This window comes from Cygnus olor, chromosome 5 (genome assembly GCF_009769625.2).
Source record: "Cygnus olor isolate bCygOlo1 chromosome 5, bCygOlo1.pri.v2, whole genome shotgun sequence".
Lineage (NCBI taxonomy): Eukaryota > Metazoa > Chordata > Aves > Anseriformes > Anatidae > Cygnus > Cygnus olor.
Genome location: NC_049173.1, coordinates 54,277,722 through 54,304,927, shown reverse-complemented (window position 1 = coordinate 54,304,927; position 27,206 = coordinate 54,277,722). Strand labels below are relative to the sequence as shown.

Genomic DNA, 27,206 nt, shown 5'->3' with positions numbered 1-27,206 from the left:
CCCTGTGCCCCACAGAGGGGGGTGTGGAGCTGGGCTCTGTCCTTGGGGACAAGTCTCCATCTCCAGGCTGCTCTGCTGTGGGGCGCGAGTGGGTAGGGAAGGCCTAGTAGAACTCAGTAGCATGGCTTAGTGGTGAACCTGTCAGGACTTGTTTAAAGGTGGGAGTAAATGGTCTTTGCCTATGCTGAACGATTTTATGATTCTGTGTAATGTAAATTTTGGTTCTGAGAGAATACTGGAGAGACAAGTCCTCTTCCGAAACCGCACAGGAAGATCTCGCAGAGCAATGAATGATCTACGACTTTGGAGCTCGGACAGTTCTGCTCACATCCCTGTATTTCAGGTTCTCTCGAGTTTCAGAACAACAGAGTGAATTCATCTTGGGTTTTAGCCATGGTAGCATATGCACAAGAAAAAAAAATGGGTAAAAGAAATCTAAAACCTGGTCTTTATTTACAACAGCTAAGGCAAACTGAAATGGCCACCCTCATGAAGACCAGGCTGTTCCAATGGCCTTTCATCAGAAGTCATCCGCTTCTGAAATCAAAGCAGTCTGTCAGTTCACCCATCGTCCTTCCACACAGAGAAATTGCTGGGAGCTGCCACATTGAACAGAGAAGCAGCTTAAGAACCAAAGTCCTTGATGCCTCCATTCCTACTCTTCTTCCCTGCACATTCTTCCTCAAACTTGGAAAATAACCACCTAAACTAGTCCCAGTAGTACTTGGTTGGCATTTTGGCACAGCTGAACAAAGGACACCACCATCCATTTCCAGATCTGGACCTGGATGAGCCAAGGGCATGGAAATGTCTAAGTGATTCCAGGACAAGGCCAGAAGAAATATCTCGCCAATACGGGCTTGTTGGGGAGGAGGAGGACTGTGAAACCAGAGGGGGAACGCTTTAGTCCTGCAGAGGTCACAGGAGGACAAGAAAACCAAATAAGCAAAGGCTTTGAGCGGTGAAAACCAGAACGCCCGGGCACTGGGGACAGAGCGAGACAAGATGGAGGACGCAGCCGGGCAGCCTGGTGCTGGTTGCAGCCGGTTCCAGCCGGCTTCCCAACGGTCCCAGGCGGTGCTGCTGCCATGGCGGCTGTTAACGGCCAGGCCAGAGCAGGGCGCGGGCTGAGGCGAGCTGAGGGAAGGTGGCGGGCTCCCGGCGCCCTGTGGAGGAACCCGCGCCAAGGCTCGGGTCCATGGCTCCTGGAGAGCCCAGGCTGGAGCTGGGACAGTGCAAGGAGGAGCCGAGTGGTGGAAAAGGGCTGAGAGGGGCAGGGGGCAGCCCTCCACCCCCGGAGTCCAATGGAATTTTCCGGAATTGTCAGTACTCTGCAGCCTTGGTGGTGGCATTTAGGCACAGCCCATGACAGGAGATGATGCAGAGCAGCAGCGGCCCTGTTTCTGGCCTCAGCCTGGGGAGACGCCAACCCTGTGCCCTCCAGTTGAGGCTGTGGAGCTGGGCTCTGTCCTTGGGTGATACCGTCAAAGTCTGTCAAAGAAACCCTCCAAGACTCAATTTGGAGTTTTAGAAAGCAGGCATTCTTTTTTGCAGCACTGGGTGCACAGGGGATCGCTCCACCTAGGGTGTGTGCCAAATTGTTCGTGCTACAGAGGTAATATACATTTGTAAGCATGGAATAGATTTCCAACAAATATCATATTCATACTATTTCCTGTAACTCATTAAAATCTTTAAAGTTCTTTGATGCATCCGCATTTGTTTCCACTCGTGGTCTTTCCGGGAGTCTCTGGTGGTCGTCGGTAGACTTCCTCACTGTGTTCCTTGGTTGAACCCAGTCCTTGCGCATGCTCAGGCCATCTCCTTCTTTCTGATCTTATTCTCTCATCTTAGGCCTGCACACTGAGCGTAGTCAGTTACACATCCAAGCACACGTGCATAGCATGACTTCCTCACCCAATCTTCCTCTGACACATCCTGCAGGCCTGGGTCATCTTGCCCTCACTTTGAGATAGATACCAGTCTCTATTTTCTTACAGATGAAGCTGGCTAAGTAATACAAAGTTTCTAAACTCCCTGCTCTCCAACCAAACATAGTAAGCTCTGGGCACCCTGCACGCTGCTTTTGCTTGTCCACAGGGGGAGATAGGAGCAGGCTTGCCGCCACAGGCATTGCAGCTCCTAAGGATGAAGGGTGGTAAATCCTTTCTCCTGCTCTAGAAAGTCCTTCGAGCCCCGTGCTGAAAGGCTCCTCGGGCACCCTGGAACTTATGCCTTGATCCTCAAATCTGGCCCTGCAGGTCTGAAACCTGCCTCCCCCTGCGGGAGGAGCCCGGCTTCACCTTTCTTAGCCTTGGAAGGCAAATTCGATGAGGATGAGCTTGTCTGCTGCGGCTGCGGCTGCTCACAGTCACAGGGCACAGAGAGTTGCTGCGGGCAGGCAGAGCTCGCGACAGACTCTGACTCCGGGGGTGTCAGCTGCCAGCTTTTATAGGGGAGGGCACGGCATCGTCATGGAAACGCATTAGGACAGCATACAGGCTTCGGGAGCCTGGGGGATGGCATCTGGGCTGTTACCTCCTCGGCTTGGTCTGGAGCCGTGCTCTCCGAACTATTGGGATCGTGCACCCAACACTCACACTCGGGGTGTGAGTGGGTAGGGAAGGCCCTGAGTGCTGTCACGGTGCAGCGTTGAGCTCTGATGGCTCTTTGTGGGGCTGGCATCTCTCCTCAGGCAGGAGCTCCGTAGCCTGCAGGTGAGGCATGGTCCTGGTGCAGGGTGAAGGGAGCAATGGGGATGCAAGGCCTATTGGGTTGAAGGCAAGCGGGTGAAAAGGTGCTGGTAGAGCTGGCTGTCTGCATGCCCTTTGGATTGCAGGGCTCTCCTCTTGCGCTCTTTTTGCTGCGGCTTTAACCTTACGGAGAGAAAAGGAACCTTCCTTACTCACACCCCTCTTCCCTTCCATCCCGTTCCCCTCCTCACAGCTCAAGGAGAACAAACAAGGTCTTTTGGGGAATCTTTTTTATTCCACTATGAGCGGAGTTGTGTAGATGGAGTGCCGGATTCCAAAAGTGGTTTCAGGTGCCCGGGGCTTGATCAGCGTCACCTGGAAGGGGAAAAGTTTAAGAAAAAAAAAAACAAAAACGGGGGTCATTAATGGTCCTTCTTGTTGTCCCACACATCCCCCTGTTCCTAGACAGTCCCTGTATGCCTCTCTCTTACTGCTCCGTGTCAGAATGTCAGTGCAGTGCCGCTTCAGCTTCCTGCTAGAGCAGACTTGTCGCAGTGATGGCAGGTTGCTCTAACAAGGGCGGTTACGGGCACTCGGCATTTCTCATCCACGGCCATATGCACACCTGGGAACCTTTAGCTGACTCTCCCTGTACTGGTGGCATGCTCTTTCAAAACCTCCCGTATTAGCGAGCTCTCGAAATGCCCTGATGCTCTTCCTGCTTGCCATTTCTTGCCATTTAGGGCAAGCAATTGGCAGCACAGATAGGGGAGAGGTAAAGAACAACCCTCCTGATTTTTGTTTGTTAGTTGCTCCTTCTGAGCTCTGTCCCGCGCCAGGGCTTGTGATGGATGAGCAAGTCACGTGTAAGGGCGGAGGGAGTGGAAGGGAAAAGACGTGTTCTCTGCCCTTCCTCTGCTAGGGTCTGGGGCAAGGGCAGGGAGCAGGCCTGCTGTCCTGCAGCTGGTGCCTGCAGCGAGAAGCCCGTTTGTTCTGCAAAGCCTCAGCAGGAGGGGGAGATGCTTGAAGGCTGCTTGTTGGAAAACAGAGCAGGAGGCGAGCAGGCTGCCTTACCTTTCCTGTGCAGTAGTCCGCGGGCCCAGGCTTTACCGTTCTGTCCCCTCCAAGTTTGGTTTGGGCTCCCATGGTGTAGACGGGTGCCCTTCTTTTGTAGGCATCCACCTCAATCTTTGGGAATGCGGCGGGACCTGGAGTCTGCAAGAGAGCCAGGGACCTTGTTGGGCGCTAATTCACAGGTTTCTCCTTCCCGATTCCCCACGAGGGCTGCACACTAGTGGCGCAACAGAGAAGGGTGCGGGAAGCCTGGGACAATGTCAACAGTGGCACAGTCTGTTCCCCTCCAAAGAGGGGCATTTTCCAGAGCGGCAGGCAGGTAGCCATTAGGTCTGATGAGCTCTGCATCATCCAAACGGCCAGAGCTGGAAAGCGAGGCACTTGCAGGAGTAGGCAGAGCCTCCTTGTGCTCTCTTCTCCTGCTGGAACACTGGGAGAGCTCTGTGGCCCTGCGAGCACAGCTGTGGATTCACTGGCTTTGCTCCTGGTGTGGGGAAGGCAGCCGAGGTTCACTAGGCAATGTGGAAAAGAAGGGAAGCATCGCTCACCTTAGAGAGGTCCGCATCGAAGCGATCGTGCTTGCTCTTCCATTTCATGGAGTAGCACGGGCTGGCAGTTGTGTAGGCTGTGTTGGGTCCCATCAGCCTGGGTAAGGTGTAGGTGCCAGGGCCTGCAAGAGGAGTGGGAAGAGAGGGTGGGCGATTGAGTCCCGAGTGAGAAGCTGCTGCTTCTTGCCCCACAGGTCAGAGGGAGGCTTTGGAAGTAGGCCCCTTGCCAAGGCCGAGCAGCAGGCTGTCCCTGGAGCACGCTCAGGCTGCAAGTGTCTGCCTTGCCCGGGGTCGCCTTACCTGGAGGGTGGTCTCTTTTGACAGCCTCATGCCGGAAGGCCATGGACTGCACAGGCGGGCACTTAAAGACGTGCTTGTTGGACGTCTCCATGAAGTAATCGCCTAGGGCAGAGGGGGAGAGAAGAAAAGCAGTCAAGTCCCGGTCTTTTTCTGCAGCCACAGAGGCAATATCCTGAGGAGGGGCTCTTCAGAAGGGCTGCAAATTTCCCAGCTCTTTGGCAGCTCCTCCTGCCCTGTGCTGGAGGACACAGGCAGCACCAAGGGGGATTTTTCTCCACCTTGCAGCTTGGTGTCCCTCTTGTCAGCCCCCCGCCCGCATCCCCTTCTATCTGGACTCCGGGTCCTGCCCCCTTGTGCCCACGGCCTGTGGTCCTTGGCAGCTGTCCTTCTCAGAGAGCACTTATGGCTGCTCACACTTGTTCCCCCGCTAGGCCAGGGCAAAAGTGAGGCGTTGGGGTCTTGTCGGGATGAAGAGCTGGAGAACCGGTACTCACTTGGTCCGGGTGTCACCGTGGTGTTTATTTTGGGAAGTCCCCGGATGTGGGTGCCTGGAGGCACATACTTCCCAGTCCTGGTGATGGCAGGCTCCACAAGGTACTGGGGACCAGGACCGCAGCTGCCTGTCATGGGCGGTTTGGTCCCTCTGCAGGTGTAAGCAGGGGCTCGGCTTTTGGTGGGACTGTGGCCCACGAAACCTAGGAAGCAAGCAAAGGAAAGGACACCTCCAGGCAGCTGCACACTTTAAGCTCCGCTGGAAGAGGCACAGTTGGAGTTGCCAGCCCCCATAAATTCCCCTCCCATGGGACGTTTTCCTCCAAGTCCACTACAAATACAAGCCGGTTATGCAGTGCCTTGGAGTGCAGAAGAGTAAGCCAAGGCAGCACAAATGGCTTTGTAGCTGCATTGCAAATTCAGCTGATAAAGACAGCCGATGCCTGGCCGGCACGCTTCTTGCCCCTAGCGGTTCAAAACAACTGCTTGGAGCACCAGTGTTGGCACTCCATAATGAGAGTATCGACGCTTCCACATCGTGGGGCGTGCGGCTGTGCTGAGTGGGGAACAGGCGAGCTGCCAAGTCTGTGCGGGGCAGTGCTTTTTGGCATGTGGAAGGGGTAAGGTGCAGCGCAGGCTTGAGAGCGCCTCTGTGCCAGGCAGAATGAGGGAGCTCTTGCCCTGGGTCAGCACAAGCAAGGGCAGCAGTATCGACCTTCCTCTGCCAGGCCTGGGGGGCTGTTGCCCCCGAGGGCACGGAGGCTTGGACAAAAAGGGGAATGGCTTTTGAGCTGCTTTGAGCAGGGATGTCCTAAATGTGCCGCCCGCCCTGGGGATGGCTGCGGTACCTGTTGCCCCTGGGATGGAGTACTTGGGCCCAGGGCTGGTGAACTGGGCCATGATTGGGCCGCGTGGGCGGTGAGGTCTCCACGTCCCCACAAAGGCTCCGTCCATGCTGGTGGGTGCCTCCAAAGCCTAAAGGCAGAAGAGCAGAAGAGTTACTGATGGGCTGCCCTGAAAGAGCCTGGAGTTCAGCTCTGCCCCTCTCTTTCAGGTGCCAATGCTCCACTTGGTGCGCAGGACTAAAACACAGCCCCACTTCTCAACCGCCCCCTCTGTGCCTCGGTATTGAGCCTTCAGAGGAAACAAAGCTATTGCTTCTTCTTTCACCAGCATACCAACATCTGAATCTCCAATCCCAAAACCCAGGTCTGAAACCTGCCTCCCCCTGCGGGAGGAGCCCGACTTCACCTTTCTTAGCCTTGGAAGGCAAATTCGATGAGGATGAGCTTGTCTTCTGCTGCTGCGGCTGCTCACAGTCACAGGGCACAGAGAGTTGCTGCGGGCAGGCAGAGCTCGCGACAGACTCTGACTCCGGGGGTGTCAGCTGCCAGCTTTTATAGGGGAGGGCACGGCATCGTCATGGAAACGCATTAGGACAGCAGACAGGCTTCGGGAGCCTGGGGGATGGCATCTGGGCTGTTACCTCCTCGGCTAGGTCTGGAGCTGTGGTCTCTGAACTATTTGGATCGTGCACCCCAACCGGTAAAAACCTGTAGCGCACTGTCATAGTTTTGGCTGAGCTTGGGTTAATTGTCTTTGTAGAGCCTCATATGATGCTTTTTTTTTTGGATTTTAATGAAGATAGTGGTGAGACCACACCAATGCTTTTAGTTGTTTCAGAGCGGTGCTTATCTCGAGCCAAGGACTTGTCTGCTTCTTATGACCGCAGCTGCCTGTCTCGGGCAGTTTGGTCCCAAGAAGGCCGAGCAGCAGGCTGACCCTAGAGACACACAGGGCTGCAAGTGTCTGCCTTGCCCAGGGTCACCTTACCTGGAGGGTGGTCTGCTCTGACAGCCTCGTGCTGGAAGGCCATGGACTGCACAGGCGGGCACTTAAAGACGTGCTTGTTGGAAGCCTCGGTGCAGTAATCACCTACGCAGAGGGGGAGAGAAGAATAGCAGTCAAGTGCTGTTTTTTTTGTCCAGCCACAGAGGCAATATATATATATCAATATACAGGCAATATATATCAAAATATAGGCAATATATATCCCGAGGAGGGGCTCTTCAGAAGGGCTGCAAACTTCCCAGCTCTTTGGCAGCTCCTCCTGCCCTGTGCTTGAGGACAAAGGCAGCACCAAGGGGGATTTTTCTGCACGCTGCAGCTTGGTGTCCCTCTTGTCAGCCCCCCGCCCGCATCCCCTTCTATCTGGACTCCGGGTCCTGCCCCCTTGTGCCCACGGCCTGTGGTCCTTGGCAGCTGTCCTTCTCAGAGAGCACTTATGGCTGCTCACACTTGTTCCCCCGCTAGGCCAGGGCAAAAGTGAGGCGTTGGGGTCTTGTCGGGATGAAGAGCTGGAGAACCGGTACTCACTTGGTCCGGGTGTCACCGTGGTGTTTATTTTGGGAAGTCCCCGGATGTGGGTGCCTGGAGGCACATACTTCCCAGTCCTAGTGATGGCAGGCTCCACAAGGTATTGAGGACCTGGACCGCAGCTGCCTGTCATGGGCGGTTTGGTCCCTCTGCAGGTGGAAGCAGGGGCACACACACCCCCACACGCCCACTCCTACAGCACTTTGGGCTCCCATAGTGTAGATGGGTGCCCTTCTTTTGTAGGCATCCACCTCGATGTTTGGGAACGCGAGGGCTGAAGGCGCTGAGTCGGGACCTGGGTGCCAGCAGCGCAGATCACCTGGAGCTGGGAGAGGCTCTTCACTTGGCTGGGGCAGGAGAGCTGCCCTGGCCCATTCCCACCTGAGGGCAGCCGCGCGCTTGCAGCCTCAGTGGCCCTTGCTCTATGCCGGCTGCCATCAGGAGGATCCTGTGAGCCCTGTAGCCTCCCCTCCAGCCCCTGGCCTTGCCCCGGGCTCCTGTCTCAGGCTGCTTCGGTCTCTTTCTCCGGGCTGGTGCCCTTGCCCTGCTCGTGCAGAACTTGCCTCTTGACAGGAGGCGCTAGCGTGGGGCTGGAACAGCGGCTTCCAAGCTCAAATCCCAAACCTCCCCTCAGAGAGCAGGCCTTGCTCTCGTTAAGGACACGTTGTGGTGAGCTTGCCTCTCAGCGCGTTCTGTGCTGAGCAGGCAAAGGCCTTTGTGCCTCACTGCTTCCGGCCTTGTCCCACTGGAATTCCTGCTTCTTATTCTGGAGTGGTCTGTCGTTTGGGGTCTTGGCTGGGGTATTTAGGCACAGCCATGACAAGAGATGATGCAGAGCAGCAGCGGCATTGTTTCTGGCCTCAGCCTGGGGAGATGCCAACCCTGTGCCCCACAGAGGGGGGTGTGGAGCTGGGCTCTGTCCTTGGGGACAAGTCTCCATCTCCAGGCTGCTCTGCTGTGGGGCGCGAGTGGGTAGGGAAGGCCTAGTAGAACTCAGTAGCATGGCTTAGTGGTGAACCTGTCAGGACTTGTTTAAAGGTGGGAGTAAATGGTCTTTGCCTATGCTGAACGATTTTATGATTCTGTGTAATGTAAATTTTGGTTCTGAGAGAATACTGGAGAGACAAGTCCTCTTCCGAAACCGCACAGGAAGATCTCGCAGAGCAATGAATGATCTACGACTTTGGAGCTCGGACAGTTCTGCTCACATCCCTGTATTTCAGGTTCTCTCGAGTTTCAGAACAACAGAGTGAATTCATCTTGGGTTTTAGCCATGGTAGCATATGCACAAGAAAAAAAAATGGGTAAAAGAAATCTAAAACCTGGTCTTTATTTACAACAGCTAAGGCAAACTGAAATGGCCACCCTCATGAAGACCAGGCTGTTCCAATGGCCTTTCATCAGAAGTCATCCGCTTCTGAAATCAAAGCAGTCTGTCAGTTCACCCATCGTCCTTCCACACAGAGAAATTGCTGGGAGCTGCCACATTGAACAGAGAAGCAGCTTAAGAACCAAAGTCCTTGATGCCTCCATTCCTACTCTTCTTCCCTGCACATTCTTCCTCAAACTTGGAAAATAACCACCTAAACTAGTCCCAGTAGTACTTGGTTGGCATTTTGGCACAGCTGAACAAAGGACACCACCATCCATTTCCAGATCTGGACCTGGATGAGCCAAGGGCATGGAAATGTCTAAGTGATTCCAGGACAAGGCCAGAAGAAATATCTCGCCAATACGGGCTTGTTGGGGAGGAGGAGGACTGTGAAACCAGAGGGGGAACGCTTTAGTCCTGCAGAGGTCACAGGAGGACAAGAAAACCAAATAAGCAAAGGCTTTGAGCGGTGAAAACCAGAACGCCCGGGCACTGGGGACAGAGCGAGACAAGATGGAGGACGCAGCCGGGCAGCCTGGTGCTGGTTGCAGCCGGTTCCAGCCGGCTTCCCAACGGTCCCAGGCGGTGCTGCTGCCATGGCGGCTGTTAACGGCCAGGCCAGAGCAGGGCGCGGGCTGAGGCGAGCTGAGGGAAGGTGGCGGGCTCCCGGCGCCCTGTGGAGGAACCCGCGCCAAGGCTCGGGTCCATGGCTCCTGGAGAGCCCAGGCTGGAGCTGGGACAGTGCAAGGAGGAGCCGAGTGGTGGAAAAGGGCTGAGAGGGGCAGGGGGCAGCCCTCCACCCCCGGAGTCCAATGGAATTTTCCGGAATTGTCAGTACTCTGCAGCCTTGGTGGTGGCATTTAGGCACAGCCCATGACAGGAGATGATGCAGAGCAGCAGCGGCCCTGTTTCTGGCCTCAGCCTGGGGAGACGCCAACCCTGTGCCCTCCAGTTGAGGCTGTGGAGCTGGGCTCTGTCCTTGGGTGATACCGTCAAAGTCTGTCAAAGAAACCCTCCAAGACTCAATTTGGAGTTTTAGAAAGCAGGCATTCTTTTTTGCAGCACTGGGTGCACAGGGGATCGCTCCACCTAGGGTGTGTGCCAAATTGTTCGTGCTACAGAGGTAATATACATTTGTAAGCATGGAATAGATTTCCAACAAATATCATATTCATACTATTTCCTGTAACTCATTAAAATCTTTAAAGTTCTTTGATGCATCCGCATTTGTTTCCACTCGTGGTCTTTCCGGGAGTCTCTGGTGGTCGTCGGTAGACTTCCTCACTGTGTTCCTTGGTTGAACCCAGTCCTTGCGCATGCTCAGGCCATCTCCTTCTTTCTGATCTTATTCTCTCATCTTAGGCCTGCACACTGAGCGTAGTCAGTTACACATCCAAGCACACGTGCATAGCATGACTTCCTCACCCAATCTTCCTCTGACACATCCTGCAGGCCTGGGTCATCTTGCCCTCACTTTGAGATAGATACCAGTCTCTATTTTCTTACAGATGAAGCTGGCTAAGTAATACAAAGTTTCTAAACTCCCTGCTCTCCAACCAAACATAGTAAGCTCTGGGCACCCTGCACGCTGCTTTTGCTTGTCCACAGGGGGAGATAGGAGCAGGCTTGCCGCCACAGGCATTGCAGCTCCTAAGGATGAAGGGTGGTAAATCCTTTCTCCTGCTCTAGAAAGTCCTTCGAGCCCCGTGCTGAAAGGCTCCTCGGGCACCCTGGAACTTATGCCTTGATCCTCAAATCTGGCCCTGCAGGTCTGAAACCTGCCTCCCCCTGCGGGAGGAGCCCGGCTTCACCTTTCTTAGCCTTGGAAGGCAAATTCGATGAGGATGAGCTTGTCTGCTGCGGCTGCGGCTGCTCACAGTCACAGGGCACAGAGAGTTGCTGCGGGCAGGCAGAGCTCGCGACAGACTCTGACTCCGGGGGTGTCAGCTGCCAGCTTTTATAGGGGAGGGCACGGCATCGTCATGGAAACGCATTAGGACAGCATACAGGCTTCGGGAGCCTGGGGGATGGCATCTGGGCTGTTACCTCCTCGGCTTGGTCTGGAGCCGTGCTCTCCGAACTATTGGGATCGTGCACCCAACACTCACACTCGGGGTGTGAGTGGGTAGGGAAGGCCCTGAGTGCTGTCACGGTGCAGCGTTGAGCTCTGATGGCTCTTTGTGGGGCTGGCATCTCTCCTCAGGCAGGAGCTCCGTAGCCTGCAGGTGAGGCATGGTCCTGGTGCAGGGTGAAGGGAGCAATGGGGATGCAAGGCCTATTGGGTTGAAGGCAAGCGGGTGAAAAGGTGCTGGTAGAGCTGGCTGTCTGCATGCCCTTTGGATTGCAGGGCTCTCCTCTTGCGCTCTTTTTGCTGCGGCTTTAACCTTACGGAGAGAAAAGGAACCTTCCTTACTCACACCCCTCTTCCCTTCCATCCCGTTCCCCTCCTCACAGCTCAAGGAGAACAAACAAGGTCTTTTGGGGAATCTTTTTTATTCCACTATGAGCGGAGTTGTGTAGATGGAGTGCCGGATTCCAAAAGTGGTTTCAGGTGCCCGGGGCTTGATCAGCGTCACCTGGAAGGGGAAAAGTTTAAGAAAAAAAAAACAAAAACGGGGGTCATTAATGGTCCTTCTTGTTGTCCCACACATCCCCCTGTTCCTAGACAGTCCCTGTATGCCTCTCTCTTACTGCTCCTTGTCAGAATGTCAGTGCAGTGCCGCTTCAGCTTCCTGCTAGAGCAGACTTGTCGCAGTGATGGCAGGTTGCTCTAACAAGGGCGGTTACGGGCACTCGGCATTTCTCATCCACGGCCATATGCACACCTGGGAACCTTTAGCTGACTCTCCCTGTACTGGTGGCATGCTCTTTCAAAACCTCCCGTATTAGCGAGCTCTCGAAATGCCCTGATGCTCTTCCTGCTTGCCATTTCTTGCCATTTAGGGCAAGCAATTGGCAGCACAGATAGGGGAGAGGTAAAGAACAACCCTCCTGATTTTTGTTTGTTAGTTGCTCCTTCTGAGCTCTGTCCCGCGCCAGGGCTTGTGATGGATGAGCAAGTCACGTGTAAGGGCGGAGGGAGTGGAAGGGAAAAGACGTGTTCTCTGCCCTTCCTCTGCTAGGGTCTGGGGCAAGGGCAGGGAGCAGGCCTGCTGTCCTGCAGCTGGTGCCTGCAGCGAGAAGCCCGTTTGTTCTGCAAAGCCTCAGCAGGAGGGGGAGATGCTTGAAGGCTGCTTGTTGGAAAACAGAGCAGGAGGCGAGCAGGCTGCCTTACCTTTCCTGTGCAGTAGTCCGCGGGCCCAGGCTTTACCGTTCTGTCCCCTCCAAGTTTGGTTTGGGCTCCCATGGTGTAGACGGGTGCCCTTCTTTTGTAGGCATCCACCTCAATCTTTGGGAATGCGGCGGGACCTGGAGTCTGCAAGAGAGCCAGGGACCTTGTTGGGCGCTAATTCACAGGTTTCTCCTTCCCGATTCCCCACGAGGGCTGCACACTAGTGGCGCAACAGAGAAGGGTGCGGGAAGCCTGGGACAATGTCAACAGTGGCACAGTCTGTTCCCCTCCAAAGAGGGGCATTTTCCAGAGCGGCAGGCAGGTAGCCATTAGGTCTGATGAGCTCTGCATCATCCAAACGGCCAGAGCTGGAAAGCGAGGCACTTGCAGGAGTAGGCAGAGCCTCCTTGTGCTCTCTTCTCCTGCTGGAACACTGGGAGAGCTCTGTGGCCCTGCGAGCACAGCTGTGGATTCACTGGCTTTGCTCCTGGTGTGGGGAAGGCAGCCGAGGTTCACTAGGCAATGTGGAAAAGAAGGGAAGCATCGCTCACCTTAGAGAGGTCCGCATCGAAGCGATCGTGCTTGCTCTTCCATTTCATGGAGTAGCACGGGCTGGCAGTTGTGTAGGCTGTGTTGGGTCCCATCAGCCTGGGTAAGGTGTAGGTGCCAGGGCCTGCAAGAGGAGTGGGAAGAGAGGGTGGGCGATTGAGTCCCGAGTGAGAAGCTGCTGCTTCTTGCCCCACAGGTCAGAGGGAGGCTTTGGAAGTAGGCCCCTTGCCAAGGCCGAGCAGCAGGCTGTCCCTGGAGCACGCTCAGGCTGCAAGTGTCTGCCTTGCCCGGGGTCGCCTTACCTGGAGGGTGGTCTCTTTTGACAGCCTCATGCCGGAAGGCCATGGACTGCACAGGCGGGCACTTAAAGACGTGCTTGTTGGACGTCTCCATGAAGTAATCGCCTAGGGCAGAGGGGGAGAGAAGAAAAGCAGTCAAGTCCCGGTCTTTTTCTGCAGCCACAGAGGCAATATCCTGAGGAGGGGCTCTTCAGAAGGGCTGCAAATTTCCCAGCTCTTTGGCAGCTCCTCCTGCCCTGTGCTGGAGGACACAGGCAGCACCAAGGGGGATTTTTCTCCACCTTGCAGCTTGGTGTCCCTCTTGTCAGCCCCCCGCCCGCATCCCCTTCTATCTGGACTCCGGGTCCTGCCCCCTTGTGCCCACGGCCTGTGGTCCTTGGCAGCTGTCCTTCTCAGAGAGCACTTATGGCTGCTCACACTTGTTCCCCCGCTAGGCCAGGGCAAAAGTGAGGCGTTGGGGTCTTGTCGGGATGAAGAGCTGGAGAACCGGTACTCACTTGGTCCGGGTGTCACCGTGGTGTTTATTTTGGGAAGTCCCCGGATGTGGGTGCCTGGAGGCACATACTTCCCAGTCCTGGTGATGGCAGGCTCCACAAGGTACTGGGGACCAGGACCGCAGCTGCCTGTCATGGGCGGTTTGGTCCCTCTGCAGGTGTAAGCAGGGGCTCGGCTTTTGGTGGGACTGTGGCCCACGAAACCTAGGAAGCAAGCAAAGGAAAGGACACCTCCAGGCAGCTGCACACTTTAAGCTCCGCTGGAAGAGGCACAGTTGGAGTTGCCAGCCCCCATAAATTCCCCTCCCATGGGACGTTTTCCTCCAAGTCCACTACAAATACAAGCCGGTTATGCAGTGCCTTGGAGTGCAGAAGAGTAAGCCAAGGCAGCACAAATGGCTTTGTAGCTGCATTGCAAATTCAGCTGATAAAGACAGCCGATGCCTGGCCGGCACGCTTCTTGCCCCTAGCGGTTCAAAACAACTGCTTGGAGCACCAGTGTTGGCACTCCATAATGAGAGTATCGACGCTTCCACATCGTGGGGCGTGCGGCTGTGCTGAGTGGGGAACAGGCGAGCTGCCAAGTCTGTGCGGGGCAGTGCTTTTTGGCATGTGGAAGGGGTAAGGTGCAGCGCAGGCTTGAGAGCGCCTCTGTGCCAGGCAGAATGAGGGAGCTCTTGCCCTGGGTCAGCACAAGCAAGGGCAGCAGTATCGACCTTCCTCTGCCAGGCCTGGGGGGCTGTTGCCCCCGAGGGCATGGAGGCTTGGACAAAAAGGGGAATGGCTTTTGAGCTGCTTTGAGCAGGGATGTCCTAAATGTGCCGCCCGCCCTGGGGATGGCTGCGGTACCTGTTGCCCCTGGGATGGAGTACTTGGGCCCAGGGCTGGTGAACTGGGCCATGATTGGGCCGCGTGGGCGGTGAGGTCTCCACGTCCCCACAAAGGCTCCGTCCATGCTGGTGGGTGCCTCCAAAGCCTAAAGGCAGAAGAGCAGAAGAGTTACTGATGGGCTGCCCTGAAAGAGCCTGGAGTTCAGCTCTGCCCCTCTCTTTCAGGTGCCAATGCTCCACTTGGTGCGCAGGACTAAAACACAGCCCCACTTCTCAACCGCCCCCTCTGTGCCTCGGTATTGAGCCTTCAGAGGAAACAAAGCTATTGCTTCTTCTTTCACCAGCATACCGACATCTGAATCTCCAATCCCAAAACCCAGGTCTGAAACCTGCCTCCCCCTGCGGGAGGAGCCCGACTTCACCTTTCTTAGCCTTGGAAGGCAAATTCGATGAGGATAAGCTTGTCTTCTGCTGCTGCGGCTGCTCACAGTCACAGGGCACAGAGAGTTGCTGCGGGCAGGCAGAGCTCGCGACAGACTCTGACTCCGGGGGTGTCAGCTGCCAGCTTTTATAGGGGAGGGCACGGCATCGTCATGGAAATGCATTATGACAGCAGACAGGCTTCGGGAGCCTGGGGGATGGCATCTGGGCTGTTACCTCCTCGGCTTGGTCTGGAGCCGTGGTCTCTGAACTATTTGGATCGTGCACCCCAACCAGTAAAAACCTGTAGCGCACTGTCATAGTTTTGGCTGAGCTTGGGTTAATTGTCTTTGTAGAGCCTCATATGATGCTTTTTTTTTTTTGGATTTTAATGAAGATAGTGGTGAGACCACACCAATGCTTTTAGTTGTTTCAGAGCGGTGCTTCTCTCGAGCCAAGGACTTGTCTGCTTCTTATGACCGCAGCTGCCTGTCTCGGGCAGTTTGGTCCCAAGAAGGCCGAGCAGCGGGCTGTCCCTAGAGACACACAGGGCTGCAAGTGTCTGGCTTGCCCAGGGTCACCTTACCTGGAGGGTGGTCTGCTCTGACAGCCTCGTGCTGGAAGGCCATGGACTGCACAGGCGGGCACTTAAAGACGTGCTTGTTGGAAGCCTCGGTGCAGTAATCACCTACGCAGAGGGGGAGAGAAGAATAGCAGTCAAGTGCTGTTTTTTTTGTCCAGCCACAGAGGCAATATATATATATCAATATACAGGCAATATATATCAAAATATAGGCAATATATATCCCGAGGAGGGGCTCTTCAGAAGGGCTGCAAATTTCCCAGCTCTTTGGCAGCTCGTCCTGCCCTGTGCTTGAGGACAAAGGCAGCACCAAGGGGGATTTTTCTGCACGCTGCAGCTTGGTGTCCCTCTTGTCAGCCCCCCGCCCGCATCCCCTTCTATCTGGACTCCGGGTCCTGCCCCCTTGTGCCCACGGCCTGTGGTCCTTGGCAGCTGTCCTTCTCAGAGAGCACTTATGGCTGCTCACACTTGTTCCCCCTCAAGGCCAGGGCAAAAGTGAGGCGTTGGGGTCTTGTCGGGATGAAGAGCTGGAGAACCGGTACTCACTTGGTCCGGGTGTCACCGTGGTGTTTATTTTGGGAAGTCCCCGGATGTGGGTGCCTGGAGGCACATACTTCCCAGTCCTAGTGATGGCAGGCTCCACAAGGTATTGAGGACCTGGACCGCAGCTGCCTGTCATGGGCGGTTTGGTCCCTCTGCAGGTGGAAGCAGGGGCACACACACCCCCACACGCCCACTCCTACAGCACTTTGGGCTCCCATAGTGTAGATGGGTGCCCTTCTTTTGTAGGCATCCACCTCGATGTTTGGGAACGCAAGGGCTGAAGGCGCTGAGTCGGGACCTGGGTGCCAGCAGCGCAGATCACCTGGAGCTGGGAGAGGCTCTTCACTTGGCTGGGGCAGGAGAGCTGCCCTGGCCCATTCCCACCTGAGGGCAGCCGCGCGCTTGCAGCCTCAGTGGCCCTTGCTCTATGCCGGCTGCCATCAGGAGGATCCTGTGAGCCCTGTAGCCTCCCCTCCAGCCCCTGGCCTTGCCCCGGGCTCCTGTCTCAGGCTGCTTCGGTCTCTTTCTCCGGGCTGGTGCCCTTGCCCTGCTCGTGCAGAACTTGCCTCTTGACAGGAGGCGCTAGCGTGGGGCTGGAACAGCGGCTTCCAAGCTCAAATCCCAAACCTCCCCTCAGAGAGCAGGCCTTGCTCTCGTTAAGGACACGTTGTGGTGAGCTTGCCTCTCAGCGCGTTCTGTGCTGAGCAGGCAAAGGCCTTTGTGCCTCACTGCTTCCGGCCTTGTCCCACTGGAATTCCTGCTTCTTATTCTGGAGTGGTCTGTCGTTTGGGGTCTTGGCTGGGGTATTTAGGCACAGCCATGACAAGAGATGATGCAGAGCAGCAGCGGCATTGTTTCTGGCCTCAGCCTGGGGAGATGCCAACCCTGTGCCCCACAGAGGGGGGTGTGGAGCTGGGCTCTGTCCTTGGGGACAAGTCTCCATCTCCAGGCTGCTCTGCTGTGGGGTGCGAGTGGGTAGGGAAGGCCCTGAGTGTTGTCACAGCGCAGCGTTGAGCTCTGATGGCTCTTTGTGGGGCTGGCATCTCTCCTCAATCAGGAGCTCCGTAGCCTGCAGGTGAGGCATGGTCCTGGTGTAGGATGAAGGGAGCAATCGGGATGCAAGTCCTATTGGGTTGAAGGCAAGCAGCTGAAAAGGTGCTGGCAGAACTGGCTGTCTTGCGTGCCCTTGGCATTTCAGGGTTCTTCTCTCCTCGTACTCCTGCACTGTTTTTGTTGAGGCTTAAAGTTTACACTGACACAGAGGTTAAAATCATATTGCTGGCTGTTCATAAATGCCTTTAACAGATTCTTTATAAAGGAGTTAAATAATTTGTCTGCATCTTCAGGTAGAGCTTAGCCAGTACATTTTCATCTTTCCAGCACCAAGTGATTGTTCTTATTGCATCAGGCCAGGCAATATGTAGATGGCAGTACTTGCAGCATGCATGGGAAGAGTAGCTCTATCGGTCTTTGGTGGCATTGAAGATGTGTGTAGTGTCCATATATTTGGAGAGGGTCTAAGAGGCTATAGAAGATTGTGGTACATGGACTGAGGGTGGGAATTTGTTTCTTCCTGATCTCCTGAAATTACCATTTCCTTGAGTGCGCTTCACCTGAAGTAGTCCCACCTATGCAAAATCCCCAGGGGCTGCGGCTGGAGGGAGCTGTGGTTGGGGCACACAGTGCAGGGGTGTTTCATGGTGCTAGGGGAGGATTTGGCTTTGTCCCTCCCAGCCCCTTAGCACCTTCTCATGTTCCTAATTTACTCCTCATCTCTGATGCCCCCATTGTCGTCCGTGATGCCCACAGCTCCTCCTGTCACCCTGCTGTCCCCAGCCCCACCTCCAGCCCTTGTTTCCCCCCCAGTGTGTGTGTCCCCATCTCTGATGCCCACAGCCTTCACCTCCCGGGTCTCTCCAATCTCACTGCCCACGATGTTTGAGCCTGAACGCGACTGACGCCATGTGCTTTATGTGCTTTATTTACTTCATTGACTGACGCCATGTGCTTTATGTGCTTTATTTACTTTATTGACTGACGCCATGGGCTTTATGTGCTTTATGTGCTTTATTTGCAGGGGGCCGAGGAAGACGAGGCGATGAAGGCGGCCCCAGACGCGGCGCCGTGCGGCCTAGTGCGGACGGGGCCACGGGGGCCACGAGACGGTAACCATGGTGACGGCCCCGCCCGGAAGTGACGCCCGGGGCTGGGCAGGAAGTCAGGCGCTGGCACGGAAGTGGCGGCGTGATGGCGGACGGGGAGGCGGCGGGGACCGGCACCGAGATCGGGACCGGCACCGAGACCGAGACCGGCACCGGCACGGGCTCCTCCTGGCGCCGGCCTCATGGCCCGCTCCAGCGCTACTACGGGCTGCCCGCCGCCGAGGCAGCGGAGGCCGCCCCGGACCCCATCGACATCAACGGGCCTCACTTTGACCCGGAAGTTTTCCTCGCTAAGGTGACCTTTGACCCCACCGTGACGCGCACCCCCACCCCGGGGACCCCCTGAGGTTTGGGTGCTCGCCTGTGGGGACCCCAAGGGGTTCCTGTGGGGATCCCAAAGGGTTCCTGTGGGGATGCCGCAGCCATCGCCCTTCAGGGGGCAAGGGGTGCCGTGCAATCCGTACCCCTGCCCCCAGAGCCCTGTGGGGACCCCATAAACCCCTCCGCCAGGCTTTGTTGGATCCCCGAGAGACCTTCCGACTCCCTTCAGATCCCCAAAAAGGGGTTCTCTGGGTACCCTATAGATCTCCCCCCTATAGGTGCTCCATGGGGTCCTGTATGTCCCCTGTGTAGGGGCAATACGGGGCTGTTGGGGACCGTTGTGGATCCCAGCGGGGCCCTGGCGTGCAGCTGGAAGCTCTTGGGGTTCCTTTTCCCAAGACCAGGGTGCCATTTAAGTGGTTGTGTGGCAGGCAGGGCTCCCTGAGCAGCACGTTGGGCTGGGGGGGACAGCTGGAGGGCTCTACGATGCAATTAGGGGGGCAGCTCAGGAGCCCAGAACCACCGTGGAGGGCATGTAGGGGCCTGGGAGGGGGTTGTTCCGGCTCCGGGAGAGTTGTTGGGGTGCAGTGGGGCCAGTGTGCGGTTGTATCATGATCGCCCCCCTTCCAGGTGCGCAGCGAGTGCCCCCTGGGGCAGTTGTTGGCCCGCGAAGCTGCGCTGGGGCGGGAGATCCGCGCTCTCGACAGCGACATGCAGACGCTGCTCTACGAGAACTATAACAAGTTCATTTCTGCCACAGGTGGGCTCTCAGGGGGGACACAGGTATTTTGGGGGGGGGGGGACCAGAGGGATCCCAAGTTGCTCAGGGACCCATGGGTCTCATTTTCTCCCCCCCCAGACACTATCCGAAAGATGAAGGTCGATTTCCGGCGCATGGAGGCAGAGATGGATGACTTGGCTGCCAACATGGCAGCCATCAGCACCTCCAGTGCCCGTGTCAGCGCGGCGCTGCAGGACCGTCACCGCCGTGGTGCCCAGCTGGCTGGTACGGGGAGGGAGGGATGGAGCCCAGGAGGGCAGATCTATGGGCTTTGGGGACAGATCTTGGGGTTGGAGGACTCGGGGAGGGAAGATCTTGGGGTTGGAGGACTCGGGGAGGGAAGATCTTGGGGTTGGAGGACTCGGGGAGGGCAGATCGTGGGGTTGGGGGTCAGATCTGTGGTTTGAGGGGACGGATTCTTGGGTTTGGAGGGGACAGGGGATTAGATTTTGGCCTTGAGGGGTAAATATGAGGGGATGAGGAGACAGATGTTGGGGTTTAGGGATCTTGTGGGTCAGAGTGTAGACTGGGGGAGGCTGGGGGAGTCAGGGGGAGCCCATCTGGGGGCCATGGCAGACCTGGGCTTTGCAGGGGGCAGGTAACAGGGTGTGGGGGGAACAGCGGGGGCAGATGTGGGGATTATGGGGCAGGTGACGGGGAAGGGGGCTGAGAATCAGATGGGGGGGGATGGTATCCCAGAGGGGGCCGATCAGGCCCTGCCTCATCCTTAGCCCTTCCCCTTGGTCCTTGCTAACCCCACCTCGGTGCCCGATCCTTTCCCCCACGCCCGACTCCTTTCTGACATCCCGGCCCCTCCAGGCGTGCAGACGCTCTTGCGGAAGCTGCAGTCCCTCGTGGAGGTGCCGGGGCGGCTGCGGCGCTGGGCGGCACCGGGGGCAGATCCTGCGCGGGCCCTGCACTGCTACGCCCGCGCCCGGGCCGTGCTGCGCCACTACCGCCACCTGCCTTCGTTCCGTGCCATCGAGGACGAGAGCCACGCCATCATGGCCGACCTGGCCCAGCGCCTCCGGGCACGCCTCCGGTACGTTCAGTGCGGAGCCTGCTGACAGCAGCTCCAGGAAGCGGCGTTGTGAGGGTGTTCACTCTGGAGCCTCCTGATGGCAGCGCTGGAAAACAGCCTTTCGGGGGGTGTTCATTCTGGAGGCTAGTTGTAGCAATTCCCCTAACAACCTTATTCTGGTGGGGTTGTTAACTCTGAAGCCTACTGATAACAGCCACAGGAGACAGCCTTTCAAGGGATGGGGGTGTTAAGTCCAGAGCACCTTTTTGAGGGGTTTGGGGTCTTAAATCTGGAGCCTGCTGATAACAGCCCCCAGGAAACGTCCCAGTGAAGGAGCGTTTGCCCTGGAGCCTGCTGATAACAGTCCCGGGAACCTTCCGTTTTGCAGAACGTTCATAGAGCAAGGGGGCTCATTCTGCAGACTACTGGGAGCTCTTACAAAGCTGTGGTATATATTTTTTTTCTTGTCTTTATGGTACAGAGTGAACTCAGGAACCTACCAAAGAGTTGTAGTGGTTTATTATTATTATTGCGGTTATTCTGAATTCTGGAATCTGCTGGGGTTCTTTAGTCTCTCTTTTTTTATTACCATTACCACTGTTAACTCTGGAACATACTGATGCTATTAAGTACTCATTTCTCCTTTGTTTTTCAATAATTGTCGTTAACTCTGAAGCCTACTGATGACCTTTATTGCTTTTTCCTGTTTTGCTGTGCCACTATTAACCTTGGAACCTCGCACCACCCAGCTAACCCCCTCCGTCTCTCTAGGGACGACACCTTGGACCCCAAGGAGCTCACAGAATGTGTGGAGATGCTGCTGCAGCTGGAGGAGCCGCCCGAGGAGCTGTGCGAGGAGTTCCTGAGCCATGCCGGTGCTCGCCTTGAGACCGAGCTGGCGGCGCTGGAGGCTGAGCTGCCCCCAGCCGATCCCTCCGGCGCTGCTGCCACTCCTCCCCCAGCCTCCGACATCCTGGACTTCGTTGACCGCGGCAGCTCGGCCTTCGTGGGCAACCTGTGCCTGCTCGCAGCCTCGTACCGCAGCCTCTTCGAGGGGTGCCCAGGGGTGGGGGACGGCCGCCTGGAGGCCTTTGCCGCTGCCCTCACCGCCCGCTACTTTGAGCTGCTGGAGCGGCGCCTGGCCCTGGAGCGGGGCCTGGGTGACACCTCCCTGCTGGTGCGGGCGCTCGACCGCTTCCACCGCCGCCTCCGTGCCCTCCTCGAGCTGCTGCCCACAGCCGGGGCTGAAGCAGGCGCCGCACTGGTGGCCCGGGCAGCGGGCGAGCGGGTGGCCCGCTACTTGCGGGCGCTGCAGACCTTCTTCCTGGGGTGCCTGGGTGACGTGCGCCAGGCGCTGGCTGCTCCCCGGCCACCCGGCAAAGAGGGCCCTGGGCTCCCCGACCTCCTGGCCACGCTGGCCTCCTCTGTTCTCGGCCAGCTCAAGGCTGTCCTGGCCTACGTGCAGCTCTTCACCGCCAAAGATGTGGCCTTCGCCAGCTTGCCCTACTTCAAGGTGGGCTGGGGGCAGCGGGGGGAGCCGTGCGGGGAGTAGGAGGGTCGCTGGGGCCATCTGGGGGTGGCTTGGGGCTGCACAGGGTGGGGTGGAGGTTGCATAGCCTTAAAATAAGCATAGGCTTATTTTGCAGGTCGCATGGGGCAGATTGGCAGTCCCTGGAGGGGTCGTCGGGGCAATTTAGGGGTTGCACAGGACAGATTGGCGGATCTGGCTTTGTTTTGGGGTCACACGGGGCAGTTGTGCTTTCAGTTGTGCATGGCAGTGGTGTGTGAGGGGCTGCTGGGGGCCGTGGGGAAAATACAGGGCTCCAGGGGCAGTTCTGGGGATACAGAAGAGGTTTTAGGGGGTCCCAGGGTGGTATTTTTGGGACATAACCCTCCAGGTTTGGTCTCGGGGGCAGTTCTACATGGTGACATGGGTGCGACAGCGGTGCCCAGCAGCAGTTCTTTGGGGTGCAGATGAGCCTTTTATGGTGCAGTGGCAGCTTTTAAGCAGGCAGGGGTGGTGGTTTGGTATTTTGGGAGGTGTAACTCTCTGGTTTTGGCCACAGGGGGAGTTCTGCGTAGAGGCGGTGCGTGAAGGGCTGGTGGTGGCCTTCGTGCGCTGGCTCTGCCGCACCGCCCGGGGCTTTGCCGACAGCCCCGCAGAGCGGGGAGCCCCCGCAGCACCCCCGGCACTGCTGCTGCTCCTCGCCCGCCTCTGCCTCGACTACGAGGCCACCACCATCAGCTACATCCTCACTCTTACCGACGAGCAGTTTCCTCCTGAGGTGAGCCCCCCAAACTGCCCTCGTTGGCCCCTAAATGGCTCTGAGGGGGCCCTGAACGTCCCCAAGGTGCCACAGAGCGGCCCCAAGTCCTAGTGTCTGTCCAGAACGTGGGAGTGTGTGTGGAAGCATTGGGATCTTCCTTCTAACTTTGTGTGCCCCCAAATGTCCATGAGGGAGCCTGAAGTGTCCCCAAAGGGATCTTGAATGTCTCCAAGCCCCTCCCTGTGTCCCGCTACAGCCCCATATCTGTCCAGAATGTGGCCCCAAGAACAGCAGTACGCATGGAGGCAGAAGGGTCCCCGCCTGTCCCGGTGTCCCCCGGTGTCCCTAAGGGGTGGGAGCTCCACAAAATGTCCCCGGGAGGCCTTTGCACGTCCCCGGGTCCCTCCAAATGCTACGAGGATGTGAGGGCAGCAGGGATGCAGCACACTGGGACATCCCAGAGTGTCTCACATGCCCCCTGATGTCTCTGTGTACTCTCACAAAGGATGGTGTTGTGCGTGGGGCACTGGGGGAGGCCTCTACATGTCCTCACGTCCCTGTGACACCAAGGAGCCATCTCCCTGTGTCCCCATGTCCCTGAACCCCAAGGACACGGGGCTGAGGCTGCGCATGGAGCGTCCTCACACATCCCCGCGCGTCCCCATGTCCTTTGTACCCCCAGGACACCGGGCCAGCGGTGACGCCAGGGCCGGCGCTGTGTGCGGAGGCTCGGGGGGCGGCGCAGCGGCTGCTCGACCACTACGTGCAGGTGCAGGGGGCTGCGGTGGCGCAGATGCTGCGGAAGAGCGTGGAGACACGCGACTGGTTGGGCACCGTCGAGCCCCGCAACGTCCGCGCCGTCATGAAGCGCGTGGTCGAGGACATCACTGCCATCGACGTCCAGGTTGGGGCAACGCCGGGCCCCTGTAGGGGCTTGGGGTGGGGGCTGAAGACCCGTAGAGGGGTCCCAGATGTTCCAGAGGGTCCCTGAAGGGGCCAGAAATCATGCCTGCCATCCCTATAAAGTCATTGAGGATTTTAGGGTGTTCCAGATGGTCCCTGTGGGGGTTCCTTAAAGCACCCTCAGGGGTCCCGGAGGGTTCCTGGGAGGGTTTTGGAGTCCCAGAGGGTCCCTGGCAGGGGGGCTGAAGTCTCTGAAGGGTCAAGAGGAGATTCCCTGAGGCATTCCTAAGGTCCTTGAGGATTTTAGGGAGAGACAGAGGGGTCTGAGAGGATCCCAAACGGACTGGGAGATCTCAAAGGGTTTTGAAGGATCCTGGCTTCTTTTGGGAGTCCGCAGCGGGTATTTGGGGTGGGTTTGGGGGGATATTGGCACTGAGCGGTGTGATGCTGCAGGTGGGGCAGCTCTTCGAGGAGGGGGTGCGGCGGGCGCAGAGCAGCGACTCGAGCCGGCGCGCCTTCTCCGTCTACAGCAGCTCGCGGGCGCCTGGGCGCTACGCCCCCAGCTACACCCCCAGGTCAGCCCCGTCACTCAGGCCACCTCTTGGTCACCCCCTGGGACACCTTTCAGCCACCCACCCGGCCAGCTCTGGCCACTCCCACGCTCCCTGTGTTACCCCTGTGGTACTCGCTGTACCCCCGCTACGCCCCCAGGTCACTCCTGTCACCTGGGTCACCTCCCCGTCAGACCCGGGTCACCTCTTTGTCCCCACATCCATGACCATCCCCGTGGCCTCCTGACTGTCTTCGTGGCTCCAAATGATCCCAACGTTTCCCTACAGTCCCCATGTCCCTGTGACCATCTTCATATCCCAAATTGTCCCAGTATCCACCCATGGTCCGCACATCCTTTGGTGGTCCCTGTGTCCCCAAACTGTCCCAGTATCCCCTGAATATTTCTGTCTTCCCCTACTGTCCCTGTGTCTCCAGGTCCCAGTATCCCTTGATGATCCCCATGTGCCTTAAGTCCCTGTGCTGTGACCCTCCCCACATCCCCTGCCCGTCCCCATGTTCTCCTGCCTTTGTGTCCCCATACAGCCCTTACATCCCATCTGTCACGGTGTCCTCTGACCGTCCCCGTGCCCTCCCTCCGACCACCTCTGCACCCATGTCCCCTGACAGTCCCCTGCCTCCCCTGATTGTCCTGGTTTCATCATCCCCAGTGCCCCGATGGACACCCACCTGCTCAGCAACATCCAGAAGCTCTTCTCCGAACGCATCGACATCTTCAGCCCTGTCGAGTTCAACAAGGTGAGGCCATAGGGATGTCCCAGTGTCCCTCAGGTGTCCCCAAGGCCCCTAAGCTGTCCAGCTTCCCACCTGTCACATGTCCCTGGTGTCCCCGGTGCTGGGGTTCCTCAGGGGCTGATGACCAAGACAAGGGACTTTTGGGGGGATCGGTCCCTGGGGCAGATGGCAGGGGTGAGTGTCAGTGTTCCTGTGTCCCCACACTGACGTGACTTGAGGTCTCTCTGTAACCCCAGCAGCCAGGTCGCTGGGCTGATGGCATCACCAACACGTGCCACATGTCCCCGCTGTCCCCAGGTAGCGGTGCTGAGGGTGTTCCCCTGGGGCTGAGGACCAGGCTGAGGGTGTCCCCGTGTCCCTGCAGTGGTGAGACTGGTCCACACCCAACAGCCGCACTGAGGGCATCCCTGACCTCCTGTGTGACACGTCCCCATGTCCTAACACACATTAGGATGAGGATGAGGGTGTCCTAGGCGCCGATGACCCCAAGAGGGTTGTCCCTAATTTCTCTGCATCCCTGTGCGGACATGACTTGAGGCCTCCTTGCTGTGGGTGTCCCCATCCTCACTGTGCCACTTGTCTCTGCTGTCCCTACGTCCCAGGTGTCAGTGCTGACGGGGATCATCAAGATCAGCCTGAAGACGCTGCTGGAGTGCGTGCGGCTGCGGACGTTGGGGCGCTTCGGGCTGCAGCAGGTGCAGGTGGACAGCCACTACCTGCAGCTCTACCTCTGGCGCTTTGCCGCTGATGAGCGCGTGGTGCAGGGGCTGCTGGACGAGGTGGCCGCCAGCGCTGCCCACCGCTGCCTCGACCCTGTCCCCATGGAGCACAGCGTCGTCGAGCTCATCTGCGAGCGTGGGTAGGACCTGAAGATGCCGGGGACACACATGGGGACGTCTGGGATGGGGGGGGCACTGGGACGTGGGACATCTGTGTCGCTGTGGGGCGCAGCAGAGTTGGGGATGTCTCTGGGAGGGCCATGTGTCATGGGTCCTGGGACACCCCATGTGTTCCCACACATACAGCAACACATGAGGACATCCCATGTCGCCACACCATCACCCCATGTCCTCCCACCAGTCCTGGTGACACCGCACATTGTCCCACCACGTCTCAGTGATGCCAATCCCGTGTTGTACCTGCCACCCCAGTGCCATGCCACGTCGTTCCACTACCTTGGTGACTTCCCCCTATGCCTGGGGCATGCTGGGTGCAGCCCCTGTGTCATGGTTGAGGACAATAAATAAAATGCATGTGAGCTGTGCCTTGTCCCTGTGCCTGGACAGCAGCTGGAGGATGGTGGGGTGGGGACATCTGGGTCCCCAGAGGGATGGGGGCATGGGTGCGTGTGTCCTCCTGGTGCAGGAAACCCCCTGGACTCTTGGGTCTCTGGGACGGGAGGGCCTCCAGCCACCTGCGTCCCTTTGGGGTGGTGGGGACAGGGGCAGACCCCGCTCCTTGTCCAAGCACCCTATCTGCATCCAGCCCCTCTCACAAATGCCCTGGGAGCACCCCATGCCCCACACGGATACCTGGGTGCACCCCACACCTTGCATAAGCACCTCCTGCCTTCCCAGCCCTTCACGAGAGCACCCCTGGAGCACCAAGCATCTCACACACCCCTTGTACTAAACAAACTGCAGGGTAGTGCTTGAGGTAATTAACCTAGGGGCACTTAAACCTGGGGGACATGTAACTGTGGGTGCGCTTACATGATAGCTCTAAGTATTTGCAAGCTACAGATAGAGCATAAAACTTACTGTTATTGCTGCCTCAACTCTCCTGGGGTGACTTCATAAAAGCCACTTCATCCATCTCTGGGGAAACTAAATTGAAAAGCTCGGTCACCATAAACACCCTAAATAAGTTGGACAGTGATGAATGGACAGATACTCCTGCTGGAAGAGATCAGGAGGCTGAGGGAGCGTTGCAGACACTGTGGTCCCTAATGGAGAGACCAAAGCAACTGAAATTAGAGCTTTTTGTCTCTCTGCCTCCCTGTAACAGTAAGATCTTGATAACTGAGCTTCTGGTAAAGCACCAAAAGATACAAAGCACAACCTGAGACCTCAACGTTAACTCTTCAGGAGCAAAGATCTCCCACTGCCAGTGACTGCGGGCACAGCAACTGGAAGTTACAAATTCACAACATTTATTCACCTTTAGATGGCGCTGGAAAGCCATATTTATAACAACAGCTCACAGCTTAATTCAAACTCTTGCTTTGTTAGAACTTCAATCAAGGTAGCTGCAAGTATTTTGTTGATTCAGCATTGGGGGGAGGGAGGTGCATGCTGTTTTCTCTAATTTTTGTGTGTCAGCAAAAAACTTTGCAGTATTAGGACTGTGGGAGAGCACTGGAACCAATATAAACAGGTCACTCAAATAACCAAATGTAATAATGTTGAAGATAATGTTGAAGGCCTGGGCAGCAGGATACCTTCAAGAGAATATCTTCATGTCCCAGTGGCAATACTGTTATAGATTCGAACGCACACCCTATCATCATTTCAACTACTGTGTTGCTATTGCAGTTATTACCCTGCATACCCACTTTGAATTCATACTTGTAAATTGTCTCAGGTACAGCAATTTCTCAGAA

General features: G+C 57.0%; 3 protein-coding genes across 4 annotated transcripts; 1 reads left to right on the top strand and 2 right to left on the bottom strand.

Moving 5' to 3' along the window:
* Positions 1-2,984: 2,984 nt before the first annotated feature.
* On the bottom strand, positions 2,985-6,677 carry LOC121070666 (outer dense fiber protein 3-like). Its single transcript, XM_040558160.1, has 7 exons — positions 6,594-6,677; positions 5,956-6,082; positions 5,110-5,310; positions 4,616-4,717; positions 4,316-4,437; positions 3,768-3,908; positions 2,985-3,068 (listed from the first exon to the last, which is right to left on the bottom strand). Exons 1-7 carry the CDS (start codon positions 6,675-6,677, stop codon positions 2,985-2,987), a joined length of 861 nt encoding a protein of 286 aa, XP_040414094.1.
* A 4,670-nt stretch (positions 6,678-11,347) lies between these two features.
* LOC121070664 (outer dense fiber protein 3-like) lies at positions 11,348-15,039 on the bottom strand. Its single transcript, XM_040558159.1, has 7 exons — positions 14,956-15,039; positions 14,318-14,444; positions 13,472-13,672; positions 12,978-13,079; positions 12,678-12,799; positions 12,130-12,270; positions 11,348-11,431 (listed from the first exon to the last, which is right to left on the bottom strand). The coding sequence occupies exons 1-7, from the start codon at positions 15,037-15,039 to the stop codon at positions 11,348-11,350; spliced, it is 861 nt and encodes a 286-aa protein (XP_040414093.1).
* A 2,858-nt stretch (positions 15,040-17,897) lies between these two features.
* On the top strand, positions 17,898-25,862 carry VPS51 (VPS51 subunit of GARP complex). 2 transcript variants are annotated; one of them, XM_040559983.1, is made up of 10 exons: positions 17,906-18,301; positions 18,958-19,087; positions 19,187-19,333; positions 19,928-20,150; positions 20,901-21,642; positions 22,196-22,414; positions 23,079-23,300; positions 23,753-23,874; positions 24,520-24,607; positions 25,207-25,862. In XM_040559983.1, the coding sequence occupies exons 1-10, from the start codon at positions 18,092-18,094 to the stop codon at positions 25,465-25,467; spliced, it is 2,364 nt and encodes a 787-aa protein (XP_040415917.1). In that variant the 5' UTR covers positions 17,906-18,091; the 3' UTR covers positions 25,468-25,862. The 2 variants fall into 2 exon arrangements, with proteins under 2 accessions (XP_040415918.1, XP_040415917.1); XM_040559984.1 differs by lacking the exons at positions 23,079-23,300; positions 23,753-23,874 and having other exon boundaries at positions 17,898-18,301.
* Positions 25,863-27,206: the final 1,344 nt, after the last annotated feature.

What these genes read in the sequence shown, in the direction of transcription:
- LOC121070666 (XM_040558160.1), bottom strand. Translation starts at nt 6,677, where the DNA reads ATGACAGTGCGCTACAGGTTTTTACCGGTTGGGGTGCACGATCCAAAT. An exon ending in CTCCATCCCAGGGGCAACAG is followed by an intron (nt 5,311 to 5,955) that starts GTACCGCAGCCA and finishes CTTGCTTCCTAG; the next exon opens with GTTTCGTGGGCCACAGTCCC. An exon ending in TCGATGCGGACCTCTCTAAG is followed by an intron (nt 3,909 to 4,315) that starts GTGAGCGATGCT and finishes GCTCTCTTGCAG; the next exon opens with ACTCCAGGTCCCGCCGCATT.
- VPS51 (XM_040559983.1), top strand. Translation starts at nt 18,092, where the DNA reads ATGGCGGACGGGGAGGCGGCGGGGACCGGCACCGAGATCGGGACCGGC. An exon ending in CGGAAGTTTTCCTCGCTAAG is followed by an intron (nt 18,302 to 18,957) that starts GTGACCTTTGAC and finishes CCCCCCTTCCAG; the next exon opens with GTGCGCAGCGAGTGCCCCCT. An exon ending in ACGAGCAGTTTCCTCCTGAG is followed by an intron (nt 22,415 to 23,078) that starts GTGAGCCCCCCA and finishes TTGTACCCCCAG; the next exon opens with GACACCGGGCCAGCGGTGAC.
- LOC121070664 (XM_040558159.1), bottom strand. Translation starts at nt 15,039, where the DNA reads ATGACAGTGCGCTACAGGTTTTTACTGGTTGGGGTGCACGATCCAAAT. An exon ending in CTCCAGACCAAGCCGAGGAG is followed by an intron (nt 14,445 to 14,955) that starts GTAACAGCCCAG and finishes TTCTGCCTTTAG; the next exon opens with GCTTTGGAGGCACCCACCAG. An exon ending in CAAAAGAGACCACCCTCCAG is followed by an intron (nt 12,800 to 12,977) that starts GTAAGGCGACCC and finishes CTCCTCTTGCAG; the next exon opens with GCCCTGGCACCTACACCTTA.